Source organism: Glandiceps talaboti, chromosome 22, assembly GCF_964340395.1.
Source record: "Glandiceps talaboti chromosome 22, keGlaTala1.1, whole genome shotgun sequence".
In the NCBI taxonomy this organism is placed as follows: Eukaryota; Metazoa; Hemichordata; class Enteropneusta; family Spengelidae; genus Glandiceps; species Glandiceps talaboti.
This window is the reverse complement of record NC_135570.1, coordinates 5,464,878-5,482,670: the sequence shown is the minus strand read 5'-3', so window position 1 is coordinate 5,482,670 and position 17,793 is coordinate 5,464,878. Positions and strand designations below refer to the sequence as shown.

At 37.3% G+C, this 17,793-nt stretch overlaps 1 protein-coding gene across 1 annotated transcript; it reads left to right on the top strand.

Annotated features, from left to right (window-relative positions):
* Positions 1-8,739: 8,739 nt before the first annotated feature.
* Positions 8,740-14,871, top strand: LOC144452142 (uncharacterized). Its single transcript, XM_078143172.1, has 2 exons — positions 8,740-8,860; positions 12,817-14,871. The coding sequence occupies exon 2, from the start codon at positions 12,907-12,909 to the stop codon at positions 14,299-14,301; it is 1,395 nt and encodes a 464-aa protein (XP_077999298.1). The 5' UTR covers positions 8,740-8,860; positions 12,817-12,906; the 3' UTR covers positions 14,302-14,871.
* The last annotated feature ends 2,922 nt before the right edge of the window (positions 14,872-17,793 follow it).

Genomic DNA, 17,793 nt, shown 5'->3' with positions numbered 1-17,793 from the left:
CTATAGTTTGGCGTTTTACTGTTTGCTTGGTCACGGTGTATGGAACATGATATACTATACTGAGAATTTTTTTGTATATGGCAGTACAGTCTGCCACAGTCTGTGGTTTCAGCATCAAGTGTTCAATCTTTTGAGCGACGACTTGATAAACTCTGGGAGAAATTACCGTACTAGTTTTATACTGACTCTCTACACGACATGACATTTTTCCCTCTTTGTGGGTACGTCATGGACGGTGGCGTAAAAGGCCCATGGTTTTATACGATAATAGATAGCAAAGTCGCCAGGAGTAGTCAGTCTTATGAATATTGAGAGCACATCATGAGAGAGAGAGAGAGAGAGAGAGAGAGAGAGAGAGAGAGAGAGAGAGAGAGAGAGGGGGGGGGGACTTGGAGAATAGAGAGTCCAAGAAAGAATCAAGTTGGGTGGCATGAAAAACGGAGGTGTGTAACGAAGGCCTTGACTGATGACCGAAAGTTGGTTGCGCAGTTTTTATAAATGGAAATATTGAACATATTCTGAAAGGTTAGATTGTTTTGGTAAGCCATATGAATAATATTAGTTACATTTGAAGTTGTCTCTTCTGTTCAAGTCTGTTGACAGAAAATTATAGTTTAGATCTAAATAGCTACATGGATAAGAATGACACGGATACCTTCTCAGAACCAAAGCCACCAAATTTGGGCCTAGTAGTTTTTGAACTTTGTTTCTCTGTTAGCCAAACCACACTTTGTATACTAAAATTTGCATATCATTGATCTCGTGATCATCCCCTTTAGCAAGTTTTCACACCTACAAATCTCAAATTAAAGAAATTGGTGTGCGTCAAGCATGCTGTGTAATATTTTACACATAACTCTCTCTGATTTGTGCTGTCGGACATACTATCATTAAAGTGAGCTAAATCTCACCTGTATATAGGGTTTGTGTAAATATTTTTTACATTTTCGAAGCGTAGAATTGTCACTTCCGAATACCCATAATCGTCGGTTGAGATATCGAAGATTTGTCGAATGAGATGAGTTTTATAAATTTGACGACAGACTTTCTTGAAAGACATACAGAATCCTTGCAAGGAAATTAAGAAAGGCATATGCACCTGTTATGTACGACTCTGCCTAAGACATTGAGAGTCGTATAATACAGAACTGAGTGTGTACCACAGTAGAGCACGAGGTTGATGCATGCAATATTTGCACTACAGACCGACTCGAGTTCATTAAGCAGCTTACACCGCGTTCACAGCAATCAAATGTTTAAAAACTTATAATTATTAAAGATCAAATTTTCTCGGCCAAGTTTAGTTAAATGTAACTGAATAACACCATGAATAAGACGAATCCTCACACTGTGACTACTGAGAGTGTTCGAAAGATTGTGATTTTGTATGCAAACACACCTGTGTGTGTGGTAACAAATTGACCAATCGGATTTGAGGATGTGTGCACAAATTAGCAAGTCATTGTTGGCAACAGGCCAGTGATTGGTCAATCTATGTGGCACTTCAGGAACAATTTTGTCATTATGGGCTATGGCTTGGATGAGAGCACATGGTGTTAACCCTGTACGTTGAAGGGCGCTTCATCTAGTTTGGCTTTTCCATGATTTCAGGAATAGACGAGTGAGTAAAATTGAATCCCTGTAACCTCTAACATTTTTACGTCGTCTTCTAAAAACTTTGTTTTCGTCCTCAAGACTTGAAATCGGCTCTGTGCGCCTCAAAATCCTACGTGACTTTGGTGACCTTCAATGACCTACAGTGACCACTGGGTTGTCACCATCACCACTCTGTGAATCTGATTGTTAGCTACGGTCTATAGTAATTGGACATTATACGTAATTCCATTCACAATTAGTACAGTTTGGCCAAAAAAATTGTGTTTCCCATAACCCGACCAAATCTAGTTTAAGCCTCCAACCCATAACATTTTTGAAAACATTTTTAAAAAAAGATAAGAAATTATACCTTCATGCACGTCTTTTTGTCTGTACATATTTTATTACACTATCACAGAAGGGGTCACTCTGGCCGACATCTTGTTTGGGTGGAAGCAAAAAATAAAAACAGTTGAAAAGATATAAAATAGAATAAAATAAATTACCGACCTACCAACCCTATTTTCTGAGGCCATGTTTATATTGGAAACACACAATTGTTTTCGCTTTTTAGAGCATGTACCAAATGTGATACGGTTTTTTTCAAAATATGTATCGTACTCGCATTTTGTCTGATAGAATATTCTCTCCATTCATTAACGTCTAAACCTGCAAAAACTATCAGCAAGTTCGGAATTTTTGGATGTATAGCCATATCGTATGATTGTCAAGTGTTTAATATTTGACTCTAACTTTGGTGTTAAAGTTATATTTTCGACAAAAAGACCTCGCATTTGATCGCATAATAATATATTCTTAAGCAATGTGTAGGCATTGATAGTCCGGCAATCTAACGAAATTGTGTGGCAGAACCTTGAACTAATGGCAACATAAATTATTGTTAGTGCATCTTGCTCAGAATTCCATTCTGAGCAAGATATTAAGAGTGTAGGAAAATATAAGTAGTGGAACATGGCTAAAATGAGTTTTAATAAGCTAATTAGCATATTCATGAAATACTGTATGTGTAAAAGCCCATGTATTAACGTTTCTATGGATAACTCTGAGAATGAGTACTAGTAATTAGACAAATACCATCACGTGATCATAAAACCCTCCCTTTCAATGTTACCAGTTCCAAATCCTACTGCTACTACATCCCACCACTGCCACCATTGTAAAGTATATCACAGCATATCAGTGAAATGCAGTGAATTAACTGTTAGTTGTGGTGTGAGGAGAGGAGCGGGTCTCACAGTAGTAAAGGGGGAACAGCGTGGCAAGATATTGGGGATAAAGAGGAACGGAGATGTTAACCTCGGTCCTGTGGTTGTCAGTTGTGTGCTCAACTAGTCTTTGGGAGTTCTGACCTTCAGCTCTACCAATAGATCCAAACACAGGCATTGATTTAATACAAACACAAACTCACTGTGGTGGTAATAGTGGGAAACAACCAATACCTTTGTGGGACGCTGTACAATATCTTACCCACAACTCTCTCTGATTGGTATGCCTGGAAGTTCCTTATTTTATAACTTCTTCAATAACCCATATTTGTCAAAATTTTAAGCATCGTAATTACGTTTAATAAATATGTAACAAAAAGTATGTTTAGGCATCAAAAATAAAGTTCTAAATTTTGCATAAAATGTGCTAACAACTAAATGAAACATGTACTGTTTACAATTTTCAATGTCAAAGTATCAATAACTTGGGTAGACAGTGTGTGTGTATGATGAGTTTTAGTATGTAAATTTCTTTTGTCATACCTATTCAAATAAATCTATGTCTTTGGCAAAGTCATAACAGGTGCATATATTTTCCTAGTTTCGTAGAAAATATTTTGCATGTCTTTCAAGAAAATCTGTTGACAAATTTCTAAAATTGCTACTCCTTCTACAATAAATCATTGATACAAGAACCAATGAAAATATGTATTCAGAAACTAATCAGGGTCAATTCTACGTTTTGAAAATGGCAAAAGTATTCTTACAAGATCCTGTACACAGGTGAGATTTGTCTGACTTCAAGGAGGTGATATCCAACAGTACAAATCAGAGACAGTTGTGGGTAAAATAGTGTACAGTGATGTGCATGGGATCTTACTACAGAAAAATTCCCTGTCTCTGGTGGGCTTCGAACCCAGGAACCCCTACTATTAATCTTGAGCTCTGACAATTTACGAAACAGGGAGGCAGTGTTATCTTGAAATATTTGAACAGGGGGAGGGCCATATTTTAGAGAAAGGAAATCTACTTTTTTTAAGCAAAGAGGAGGGTCACTTTGTAGCACAACTTACTAGGGGAGGGTCACATTTTATACCACAGACCGAGCTTGATTTCCCCCGACCCTCCTCCCCCTTGTATGTACTGAAGGCTACCTTAATATCATTAATATTTTAGTAACTTAAAGTATGTTAATGTAATTACCGTGAATAGCATATAGTGTATACTTTATAATAAATTCCAACGCATATGCAACCAATGTATTTTTTGGTAGATACAGAGGGGGGGGGGGGGACAACACTTGTACACTTGTCTTTCAGTATCTAGGAACTCTGTATCACAACATGGTCATCAGATATGTTTATGAATAAGTATCATGAACAACATGAATATTATGAACTGCATAGTTTTATACTAAATAACCTTTGTTTATACTGTTTTTTTGCATCACATATTATGAACGGATCAAGTGGGAATTTAATCAATAAAGACTATTTTAAGCATCAAACCATTCCAATGTCAAGTAAAATTTGCCAGTGGTTAACATATTATTTAATCTTTATATGGTATACATCTTTTTCACGGTCAAGTAATATGCCTTTTTATAGGTCTTGCAGTAAGAAATTACATGAGCATCATTTCTACCTTATCAAACCTGATATTTCGTGACCTGGGCACCGCCTCCCCCCCCCACGTTCTGAGTAGAAGGGGGCTCTAAACGTCGGTATTTTCGCATGGAAAGGGATCTCGGAAATGTTGAGGAGATGGAAAGGAGGCTAGGAAAAATGTGCACCAAATAATTTCTCTTTCCCCATCCCCTACTTAGGCTACTTCCGCCGTAAATTCTGACAATATTTTGATCTATGCAAGAACTGCTAGCATTCTTCCATGACAGTACCAATGACCTAAATAAATGACATTTTCGGAATTTTTCGATGCAAGTTTCTGGTCAAGTTTAAAACAAACACATTAATATATTACTTTCATACATTGCGTGAACACGTAAAGTTACGAGGGCCTACATGTAGTTCATTAGTTGGGGTTGACAGTGACGGATTTCTGTCTTCATCACAAACTGACCATGTAGTGATGTACTGCATACCGTAAAGTGGTTTGTCATACACTAGTATCAATATCACTGACAACACAATATGATAATTGTGTGTCATTGATACGTCGACCCGTAAAATCTGTAAGTAGTTGCTGTGGTAAACATGTCATCGCATCCACATCGTATTGATGGTACGACAAACCACACACACGTCATCGTAAAACCACAGGTTCCTTTACCACGTTGACGTCATTGTACAAGACTCTATTGCAGATTATATTATACCAGTATATTGATGGCGCAAATCGAGAGATCTTATTGGTCTAGACATCGAACAAGCGCGTCTAAAATGAGCGATAAAATATACGGGGGCACGAACAAATTTGGGGATGCGAAATGGGGGGGGGGGGGGGTTTAGAATATTTTGCTCATTTTGTATGCTAATCAGTAGTCGATTTTATCCGACGGCATAAGCAGTCACAGATTCAAAGCGTGAGTGCCGTTGAGGGCGCTGATTTTTGAGTGCGGACCAAAAAATAAATTTGATTTGATATATCATGTATGCAAAAATACGTTCACCAATAGGTGATTCAGTGGTGTTCACGGTCACAGCCAAGTGTCAGGGTGTATGATATTACGAGTAAGTTGCACCAAACAAATCATTTTCAAAACTAATGTTCAGTTGCTTCTACTGCAGCTTTACATAGCTTCATATGTATGTATGTATGTTGTTTTGTTCAGAAAGGCATGATGGTACTTTGTTATTAACGCATTGACAAGTTTATTGAACCAACAACAACAAAATGCAATTTATCTAAACTGTAGCAGGACTAATTTTTTTAGTACTTAGCTGTAAACTCATATATTTTTTTACATATTGAAATATGAATTTAAACGTATTTTGAGATGATTAACAAGTTGCGTGTAGTAAACACGTCTTTGATTTAATTGGCAGGATAACGCAGGATTGTAAGGCCTTTTAAAGGTAATTCGAAAAAAAATATCCAAAAATCGAAAAAGAATTCACGCGAGAAATAGTGAGATTTGAAGACGTCATCGCCTCGTGTGACCCATAACGCAAAGACCATATGGAAGGCTTCTAGATAAACAATGAAATACATACAATCATGTAACCTGAACCAGACCAAAAAATAGTTACAAAAAATAAAATAAAATAAAATAAAAATCCTACCTACCCACCCTATTTTGAAATTGGGCGTTATCAGAACCACACAACTTTATTTACTTGGCCTAAACAGGTATAGTATGTAGTAGTATGTAGTGCTATGAATGTAAAGCGTGAGAAAGAGATTGCTCTTTTAGTGACACTTAACTGTATTTCAGTACCACACACTTACTAATATAAAGTGAAGATTCTTTAATTTCTTGATTTGACGTCATTTTTTTTAGAATATTTGTATTCAGGGGTACAAAACAGATTCCATTAAAAGTAAAATCGTTTTTTGTAGGATGAGAATTACTAAAATGGTTCAAAACCCTTACCCTAAAACTAAAAGAATTATTTTTTTTAGAGCATGTTGAGCTATTAATCTCACCCGTATGTATGGTGAGTCATTACGGCATGAAATCATGATCTAATTCTAGGTTTGAATACCATACCATACAGCCAATGGCTCAGAATGAGTTGACAGGAAATATTTAACCAATAAAATGTCTACACTAAGTTCACCTGCATATTATTTACCATTTACATTCTTTCTACATAGTTTCCTGGGAAGGTACCAAAATGACCGGTCCTAGTGGAGGAACCAACAAACCAACCATCATCACATTTCTCCATGACAACGACGACATCACCTTCTAAGAGTTCCAACTTGTCTTCGTCATATGAGGTAAGTGTGGATAAATTACAATCATTAAAAGTAAAATTGATATTGTAGGATGAGAACTAAATGGTTCATACCCCACCACCACCACCACCACCACCACCACCACCACCACCACCACCACCACCAAACTATTTTTTTATCCTACATTGAACTCTAGATACCACCACTAAGTGGGTAGTTGGTCGATATCACAACTTGCGAGTCGGTTTGTTAGTCAACAGGTTATCCACAGTGACCTGTGTTGATAATCAGTTCTTTACCGAAATGTTGTCAGTAAGAAGCTTTTTCAAAAAAATGGATTTCTGTAGTATAGATAGAAGTGAAACTCTATGACTCAAAAAGTGTTTATACGGAGGGGGGGGGATTCCCATACAATGGGGGGGGGGGGGGTATGTCGCCCAAATGGGTAAACTTTTCTCAAAAAGCATGGGTTAACTTTTTATTTGATAATTCCCTAATCATGGGGTCGATAGCCTGGGAAACGTCTTCATGCTTTAGAAATACCTCCACAGCATCAGAATAAAGGTATGATGAAATTCTCTAACGACAACTCTGTTTTTGGTTTGTACATGGTTAGATACTGTGAACTTGGGCCGCGCAACCCGCCTGAAAATGTTGGAAGTACCCCTAACCCCGTGGGTTATATACCGTGGGATAACATCGTCGAGTTTCTCACAGGCAACCGTGACATTGTGTTTCTTGTGAAATACCCCGTATGTTATTATCGCAGGGTATATAAACCCATCTTTGACACAAAACGTAACTTGTATTTCACTACCATGATACATACAACCCTTTCGCAACTCAACATATCGAGGAAAGAAAATATAAGTGTGTGTTTCCTCTAACTTAGCCTCAGAAATATGGCAATAATTTTACTTTGTTTCATGTTTATTTTTAATTTTTATTTTTGAAAAAATATTGCTTCGACCCCAAAACAAACAAAATGTTAGTCAGAATAGTTTAATGAAATGTGTACAGACATCACTGGAGAAAGAAAACAAACGTGCATGAATTTGTAAGGTCAAGAAGACAAACAATTTCTTATCTTTTTATTTTAAATGCTTTAAAGAAATGTGTAGGGTCAGAGGCTTCAACTGGGGTCAGTCGGGTTATCGGAAAACACACAATTTTTTTTATTTGGCCTAGTATAATTTTATACTACAGAACCGATACTCCCCTCACAAGTCACTGTGGATGACGTCATACCGGATACCTCACATAGCATATCGTATATGATTGGCCAAACTCGCATATCAACACCTCGACCATAACCGATTCACTCGTATCATAAAGTGTATGACACATTTTCTGTGACGATCACACTACTGTTGCTATGACGACACCCAGCTGATCGGACCTGACTCGGTTTCGCTCTGGTCAATGAATTATTCCAACCACTTCACAAATTTTTCGTCTAATAATAGTAACACGGGTCAACTTGTACAGTTCAATTGTGAATTTTGCTCTGCATAGAACTGATCTAACGTAAAATGACGAGCCAAAAATAACTACAGAAATATTACAAAACACTTAAATAATGTAAGGTATTTAAACATAGTTTTAATTGTTGCCCTAGCAATCCCACTCTTAAAAAATATAAACTAAAGTTTCGCTCAGTACCTTATTGTTATCTCAGCGTTGAAAAGAATTAATTCATGTCAACGTTTCGTCTAAAATTAACTTTTCCGTTGACAAAACTATTTACTTTGGGGATTCTTCTAGCTAGTGCAGTACTGGTATGGTACATCACTTTCGTTCTCGATTAGAGTAAACAGTTTGTTCATCAGAACAAACAAATACATGCCATTGATCAGTACAATCATCTCTCAATATCAAATGTGAACTTAAACGTGCTGAACACTTTTATGCAATGATGAAGTCGCGCTGGACATTAACCCGTATAGCTGTAATCACTCTGTGAGTTGACATTTGGCTCGAAAGAGAACGTTCCCCAGGAAACTTAGCGCTCATGTTTCACATCACTCCGACGTCAATTTTAGTATTTGCCGCATTGCATTTTGGGTCAGTATGCTAACATTCTGGGGGCACATGGGATGTTTCGCTGACCAACCCCCAGAATCTTGATCTGTTGTACTTCTTCTTGGATTGGTTTGAACGGAACCTAACGTTCGAAGGTAAGTTTTACAGCATTAATCTGCAAGGCTTTTGCGGTAATTAAACTTGCTTCAATTCCAGTCTGTAGTGAACTTTTGCATTTGCAAGCGACATATTGCCGTAGTCATACCATCAGTGTTGTGGATAGTCGACAACGCTAAGCGTTCCACAAATTCCAGAACTAAATTCTTCTCAAGTCCCTTCGATAACACGTACCCTTTGCTCCTACTTTGCTCGAATAATAAACGCAATTTCAATTTCTACCTTCGATATTTCTTGTAATACAAAACTAAACACATTAATAAGCAATTTGATGATGTTACTTTAACTACCCTTGATGATGCTGGGGTATTTGTTTATAAATATTTACGAAGGGTTTTGAACCTTCATGGACGCGACGTGCATAGCTCGACCCATTTCTTTTATCGTTTGCACATCAGTCATAATTATATTATACTATCGTATTATTAATATAAAAACCACGATATGTTATCACGTTTCCATGGTAACGGAATTTTTACCGCCTTCCCATGCATCCACTGTCAATCCTTAAATCCATTATCGAAAGTTAATCGCAAAATACTGAAATTTAAATGAATATGGTAATTTAAGCTCCGAGTTTTCAAAAATATCGATTACTAAATATATATCATTAAAATACAAACACCATTTCTACATCGGAAACTGAATATCAAAGTTACAACCATACGCGGAATTTTGAAATATCTTTTTTTTTCATACATTCCATTCCGGGCTTCTTGTAAATTGTACTTGGGCATATCACACGTAATTGATTTGTGCCCAACAGTTGCTCTGTTACAATAATTTACAAACTTTCAATTTTTTTTCTTGTCTTGAGGCAAGTTTGGCATAGTTTCTATAATTATAAAAACGTGTTACTCTCAATGAATCTGTTTTATGTCATGCGTAATGTTATTAGGTGAGGTTAATGCAAATTATTGATATACCCCCAAAGAGCCTCGCGTCATGCATATATATGTTGTTTATTTGACTTTTACATCGGATGTTGTAATGTCCTAATCTCAAAAGTCATGAAAACATATTACGACAACTTCAATGGTATGCAAAACAAAGTTTGTTGTATGGTTGTATCGGTATGCTTTCCATTTTTATTCTGTTTCGATTTATAACTTTACAATTTATCCGTTGATTTGCTTTGATGTTGTTTGAAGAAATTCGAGTGCGAGGATATGAAAAAAAAATCCACGACCGTCATGTTTAAGTGCGCGTAGCAAGTAGCTCGTTAACTCATTAACTTGTCAATACCAGCGATTACCCTTGACACTGTAATCAGTAATCTCAGTTGGATATCTTCTTGACGTTTAAAACTATTAAACACGCAACGCGACACTGGCTACTGTCTTTGCGGCGGACGTACCAGAACACTTTCTAACGAAACTTTAATACAGACGCACGACCTCACTGGTGGAGCCGTTATAATTACTTTTGTTATTAAACTGTCGTATGTTATCTAAGTTATGTTTTCAAATATTGTTTATATCGATATTAAGTCATCGGTAGGCCTCAGGGCAGTTCATTCTCTGACCAAGTGGCTATTTATATTTCCCAACTGAACGAAATATCCTTCATGACCGTATGCCGAAGGATTTCAAGGGTCAAAGGTCACCAGATAGATAATAAATTAAGACTAAGAACTCCACACTGTGCGACTTCTGCGTCGACTGATCTAAATTAACTGTGTAGTCTGCTAAGTCTCAGAGATAATTGTACTTTTTGTAAAGGTCAAATACTGAGCAGTAACAGCAGTAACTTTTGACATTTTTAAACTGTAACTTGTGTGTTGCATTTGTTTTATACCCAAGTATTTCGCCAGCAACACTAGCTGTGAGAACCATATAATATAGGTCTGTCCCTAAAATTAAACCTGCTAATATAAATGATACAAACCTGTAAATGCCAAATGCTTTGAAAGTATTCTTATCTCTCAAGAAATATAAAAGTTGTAATAACATTTGAGAACGTCACTATTCCCGCAAGTTAGATCGTATTTTTTCCGCTAACACCGCGAAAAATTATAACTCTAGTGCCGTAAAGTAGTGTTTGGTTTTTACGTCGATGAAGTTCAACGACATGTCTGCATGTAATAAAATTAATCACAGCTGAGTGTTTTAAGATGGAATGCAGCTGTCTATTTGTTCTAAAACTCGATCAATGTCATGAAATCGAAAACGTATCCTGCTTGGAAATTAAGAAGATGTGAAATGTCGAGATAGAAATTAATGCTTGACAACAGTTGGATGAGTTGTGTGTGCCGCGGGCTATTTTCGTAGTGTATGTTAAATAGAGTACTTTATTGACCAAAACGACTATAAAAAATAGATCGCTGTAGAAGTATTGTTGGGTACCAGTGCTAGTGAGATAACTAACATATATAGAATTTTGTCAACTTTTTTTTTCGCTCTCAATTCTCATTTTTTAATCTTGTATGAAATCACCGACCAACCGCGTGGCCAGACAGTATTTTTTGTGTGTGTGAGACCTATCTCAAAAAAACTATCCACTGTACATGCCATATAGTTATGTGATATAGTGTCAGCAAGGAGTTATGTCTCTTAAAATAAAATAGAACTGTTTATGTATGTATTGACAAGATAACCTGTCATTTTCTCGTTATAAGCCACTGATAAAATTTGCTATAGAGCTAGGTACCATTTTTCAATTTCGCTCATAAATTTTTAATACGCGTACGTGTGAGGCCGGGAAGATTTGGGGGAAACTTATTTACGACTTGATGTAGACTAGATATGACATTTGACCCCAAATGATTTACGAATACACAAAATAGAATATTTCATCTTAGTTGCATTTGTGCTACCAATTCTGCATCTTGTGGCCCCTTTAAAATTATTTTGTGAAAATTTGTAAATCGGGGCTTTAATAGAGACCTGTCTAACCATGGAGTGTGGTAGCATGAGAAGTAAACAAGGTCGGGAGCTTTTAATACGTGAACCCTTGCCAAAATAATGTCGGTGCAATTGATTCGAGATGTATGGAGCTTCTAACTTTGTATACATCCATAATGCCTCACCCATCAAGTGTACATGTACAACACGATTCTTTTAAGCCAGATTTGTTCATTTTTATAACTCTGTTCAGAGGTCACGTGATGTGATGCAGAATTTGTGAAAATGACTTTTCTAGGTCCGCCACGAATGTTTTTTTTTTCCACTGTCATACATAATAACGCCGCTGTTACTACAGTGTCAAACTTATTTTATATAATTATTGTAATTGCGTGGAATGTCAGTCCAGAAAATCTTATTCTTTTCCTTTCGACCGATACTATTTTATTTATTTATTTATTTATTTATTTATTTATTTATTTATTTATTTATTTATTTATTTATTTATTTATTTATTTATTTATTTATATTACCTATCTATGCAATGCTCTTGATACTGTCATTATAAGAAACACTGTGGTGCACAGAATTCATTGACGTCATGATGTGAGCAGTTTCATAATTGTCTCATTTCTCGGATTATAATGCATCGCTGTCTGCGCAACAGATTGACAGACAGACATACATTGATGTGTGAATGGTGGATGAATAAACAGGCGGACAGACAGACAGACAGACAGACAGACAGACAGACAGACAGATTGATGTGTACGTGCATGATGGATGAATAGACGGACAGACAGACAAACAGACATACAAAGCGACAGAGACAGGCAGACAGACAGACATACATATTGATGTGTACGTGCATGGTGGATGAATAGACGGACAGACAGACAAACAGACATACAGAGCGACAGACAGACAGACAGACAGACATACATACAGACCGACAGAGACAGACCGACAGACAGACAGACAGACACAGACTGACTGACTGACTGACTGACTCACTTTCATTGCTTGTCAGCATGAAATCTACCAATTGCATCTCCACTCACAATTTTGTTTGTTTTTTAAATCTATTTTAGGTTAATACTGATGTTAGAAATTACATAACACTGATTGGGACAACTGAAAACGAAAACAAAGAGACAACTAGAGTAAAACCTTGAACCGTCATGCTAGTAACACCTATTGATGCTAGAGAACGAAGCATTCAAGAATTGACTGGACACAAACCTGGTAAGGGTACCCGGATGTATGTTGGTCAACGTCGAAGTGATCCTGATTTCAGAGAAGACATTTCCGTTGGCAGAATGCGTAATCCTAATGTAAGAACCCCCCATGGAGCCAGGCAACGAAGGGGTCCACCCTCAGTTCCAAAGACAGCAGCTCCCCCAGCCCCCGTATTTGCACCTATTCAGGCCAGCCCAGGGAAGACCTTACTTCACCAGTATGTGGATACTGGTATGGTTGAAGGACCCAGTTTGAAACCCTGGAAATCACCCTGGGAAGAAGCTATGGACCACCCTTCAGGGTGGATCGATACGTCGTATACTCAAATAATGCGTCAGTATCGACCAGGAGCCACTGAAACCACCAGTTTCCAAAGAACTGGTACATCACTTGGACCTCATCGCCGTTCCCATACAGCACCTGCAGGTGAAGCTGGTAAGCCATTGGTGAAGAGCCGAGAATTGGTTGCTCAGTCTACCGGGAGAAAGGCACGCGGAGCTGTGATGTTTGACCGAATGAAGAAGCGTTCTGAGCAGTTCGTTGTTGATGAGAGCAATGTAGTTAACCCCTCAGACTACTATGCTCGCAGGAGAATTGAGATGCTACAGAGAGCAAGGCCAAGGGTGCCATCACCTCCACCACACGTCGGAACAGGCTACCATCCAAAATCTCCAACTACTCCTCCAAGTGCTCCACGACCACAGAGGCAACAGAAAATGTCTCTGATGGGCAATATGACACCATGGGAAGCAGCTGAAATCAACCCTGTTGGTTCGATTGAAGAGGCCTTCGCTCACACTCGATCACGACCAGGTAATAGATCCCTAGTCAACAATGTTCAAGAGGCCGCACGTACAAAGAAAGAACGAGCTGCGTATGAGATATCTCCCTGGACGCAGTGTGATGATCAACTCAGTTATCGTCTCCCACCGAAGATAACGCCAATACCACGTGTGAGACTAGGCGCACAACCGTACATAAACGACTTTAACAGAAAAGCAGAAGGATGGGAAAGTTTACCTGCTGAACAGGGTGGCGGTGGCTCGGATCAAACACAATACCATACCTTTCCAAGAAGACGTGAAACTCAAGGGCGTGACTATAATCCAAGACCAAAATCCTGGGCACGTGAACAAATACAACAAGAGTTTCACGATCAACCAGCCGAGGATGAAGCCGACGTTGTAGAACATCTCAGACCCGTGAGACAGACAGCGAAAAAGTTTGACCGACCATCGTATGCCAACCGCAGAAGAGCCAGACCTAGCAACGTAAAACCCGTAGCTGGGCCAAAAATATGGAACCCATCAATGTTGGAGGAAACAGAGGATTTATGAACTTCCAGATAACTGTTTGCCATTAGTTGAATGACCCTCTAGAAAAATTGGTGTGCATGTACCTCAATAAACGCCAGAAGATGGCACTAAATTTAAAGCAGACCTTTTTATGGTAAACTCTGGGGTTGATTAATGAGGAAAAAATACCATGAGGAAGAAAATCAAGAAAAAAATGTTAAAAAACTTCAGGAAGACTACTTACAATTTTAGTTGGTTGAATCAAATTGTGAACGGGCAGATTTATTGTAATGTAATCACGTGATCAGTAAGGTAACATCGATTATGTTTTCAAATGGAGTGGACAGAATGAAACATTTTGATGGTATAGCTCTAAGTCTAGTCCAAGGAATATATACCTGCTTACTTATAGAGATACTGACAAGTAAGATTATTCTGACATTTCCATGCACATGAAAAAATTGCTTTTGTTTTTCCTTATTTTCCTCAAATTAGTTATCCGTTCTATTCTATTCTATTCCATTCTACTTTTCCATTCTACACTACTCTATTCTATTCTATTCTATTCTGCCCTACTCTAGTATATCTAATCTGTTAACTTCTGTTGTTAGATTCTATTCTCTTCCGTTCTATTTCTACCTTAGTCTGTTTCTAGATGCTATAATATACCATTCTATGTCATAATCTATTCTATGTTTGTATAATCTGATCTTATCTAGTCTCTTCCATTCGTTTCTCATTTACTGGTTTCAAGTAGTTTATTGAATCAGTTATGAATATGTGCATGCTTAGAATTCTGAGGTCTACTATTCCAGCTGTGGTGCCGCCTACCACAGGTGAATTCTATTCCTTAAATCTATGAACGCCGTTAATGTACTAAGCCCAAGCACTTCTCTATTCTATTCTATTCTATTCTATTCTATTCTATTCTATTCTATTCTATTCTATTCTATTCTATTCTATTGTATCGTGTATTTTAACAACTCTTACTCATCTAAGTCTACTGCTAATAGTCTTATCCTTTGTTTGTCATTCTACAAACTCAACACTTCTCTTCATCTTCACATTTCTTTCTCCATCTCATTGTCTACCATGTGACTGCAGTATGTCGTCAGTAATACTTTCTACTCTAATCTCATGTAGATCTCGTTGTTCCAAATTACTCTTTTACATACTTTTTCAGCCAAACTCTATGACATAAAACTCAACATTATATTACTTTACTTGACACAACTCTACTCTACTCTACTCTACTCTACTCTACTCTACAACACGACTCTTTTCTACACTACTTGAATTTATTCTGCTCAACTCTCCTATATGTACTTTCCTGTTCTCCACTCCTCTCGACGCTATTCTATTCTACTATCCCCTATTCTCTTCTACTCTACCCTCGACTCTACACTATTCTACAAAACTCGACTGGACTCTCCGTGCACTACTCTATTCTACTCTCCTCAACTCAACTCCATTCTAAAATTCTCCATTCTACCTAACCCTACACTTATCATTTCTCACTTCACTGGACTCAACATAACTATACTCGGCTAAATTAGACCCTAATACAATTCTTATAATCTATATCAAGCGACTATCTCTATTCCAATCAAGTATTCTCCAAAACGGACTTTACTTTCTAAAACAGATAGCTACTTTATTAAGTTACAATATCGTAGACTTGGTTTATTCCGGATACGACTTTATTTAATTCATAATTTCAGTCCATGATTCTTGTAAGATTCCTCTGTCTCATACCAGGAATTAATACTTAGTATGGGTGTGTATAATGAATGTGGAACATGGCTTCTGAAAAAAAATGACAAAAGAAATATTAGTTTTGTAGCGATGAAAGGAAATACTAGATTTGTAGGGATGAAATTGTCATCATTCTAGGATACAATGTATGAAGTAGTTTTTTTTAGAAGTCTGAGAATTAGAAGAACTCTTTTATGATGAAATAATCAAAAGTAAAGCCATACTGTAAGAACTTTTAGTAAATCTCGTGGCCTAAATTCGTAATATTTCTCTCCTTCCATTTCTCTCTTTTCTCTGTATTTTTTCTAAGTTAAATTAATTTTCATTTGCCCCCTCCTTTGTAATTCTTTCCATATTTTCTTTCTTCTGTCAGCACTATATTTCTTTTCCTAATTTCTGATCTTCTGTACTCCCTCGCTTTCTCTTTTCTGTTTTAATTCTCTTTCTTCTCTATCAGATTTTTGTAATAGATATCCCTGAGTGACTGTACTAGTAATTCTTCGAATAGGTCTGTTTTATTCGGCCTAGCTCAACGCTTCGGTCGATACCATATTAACATTCTAGACCTCTAGGGAACTTCATTCTTCAATCTCGCCGAGCATGAAAACATTTGCATGCGACAGATAGTTGTGACGTCACTCTTCCGGATGTCAATTGACGTCATACGACACTTCTAATGACGTGTTGAAATATCGGCATACTTAATGCGTTGATTGATATTGGGGCGACGATTTTCCAAAAGTAGAATTAGAAGATCTTAAAACCAAAGGAGGTTTTTATCAGAATCTTCTAAGAATTTCAGACACCAAGGGGTTTGAGCGGTTTCTCGTCTACCAGTCTACTGATGACGTCACGACGGATTCTTGAATGTCAATATGGTATCTCGATTCCAAGGATTTTCATAATTGCGAGCTGGGGAGTAAAACTTGCAAGCTTGTAGTATTTTCTTAGGTGAAAGATGCATTACCGATCAGAAAAAATACAAACTTTTGTGCTTTGAACAAGTTCTGTTGCATTTATATTTTTTTTTGGACAGATAATGTACATAGAACAGTTTTTTGCATTTCTTTGCCGTGTTCATGCCAATAAAGCTCCTAATTTGTGATACATTTTTGAAGTTCAGTGTCTTAAATTTCTGGGGACGAGTGTCTTTAATTTATTCTCAAAGATGAACTCTTTACATGTAAATAGTTACAAAAGTGATGCTGTATTTTTTAGTTACTTTTCACTATGCTTGGGGAACCCAGATGTCTTTTTACACCAATCCTAAGAGTGGGCATATCTGGCTGAGACGAGACATGCTGTACTCTGGGGTGAGCCATTATGGAGTTAGGAGGTTTACTCTTCCCTTGAAACGATCGCTTCGAGACTGTTTTAGCAAGGGTTCAAGTGGAACACAGCTTCTAGTTTTGTTTATTTCCCACAATGCCTCGCGCCAGCAGACCTCGTCTAAGCCAGATTTACTTTTGTTATGATGATTCTTTTAGAGGGGTCGCATAGTGTATGATTTGCGAATACCCCCCCCCCCCCCGTATAACGAAATGCACCTACACCATGAGAATAAGACAATAAGACAATATCAGCTTCACATCTTTGTTCGTTTCAAGAGGCCATATAGAGGGTATTTATTTGGTTTTTAATATATGAAACAATTCTTATCATGGCTTCCTTCTTGAAAAATCAAATTGATGTGAAAACAACATATGCCAAGTCCTTGTTTGTAACTCAATAATTGTAGAAAATAAATAAATTTGTAAAATCGTTGTCATTGGGTATACA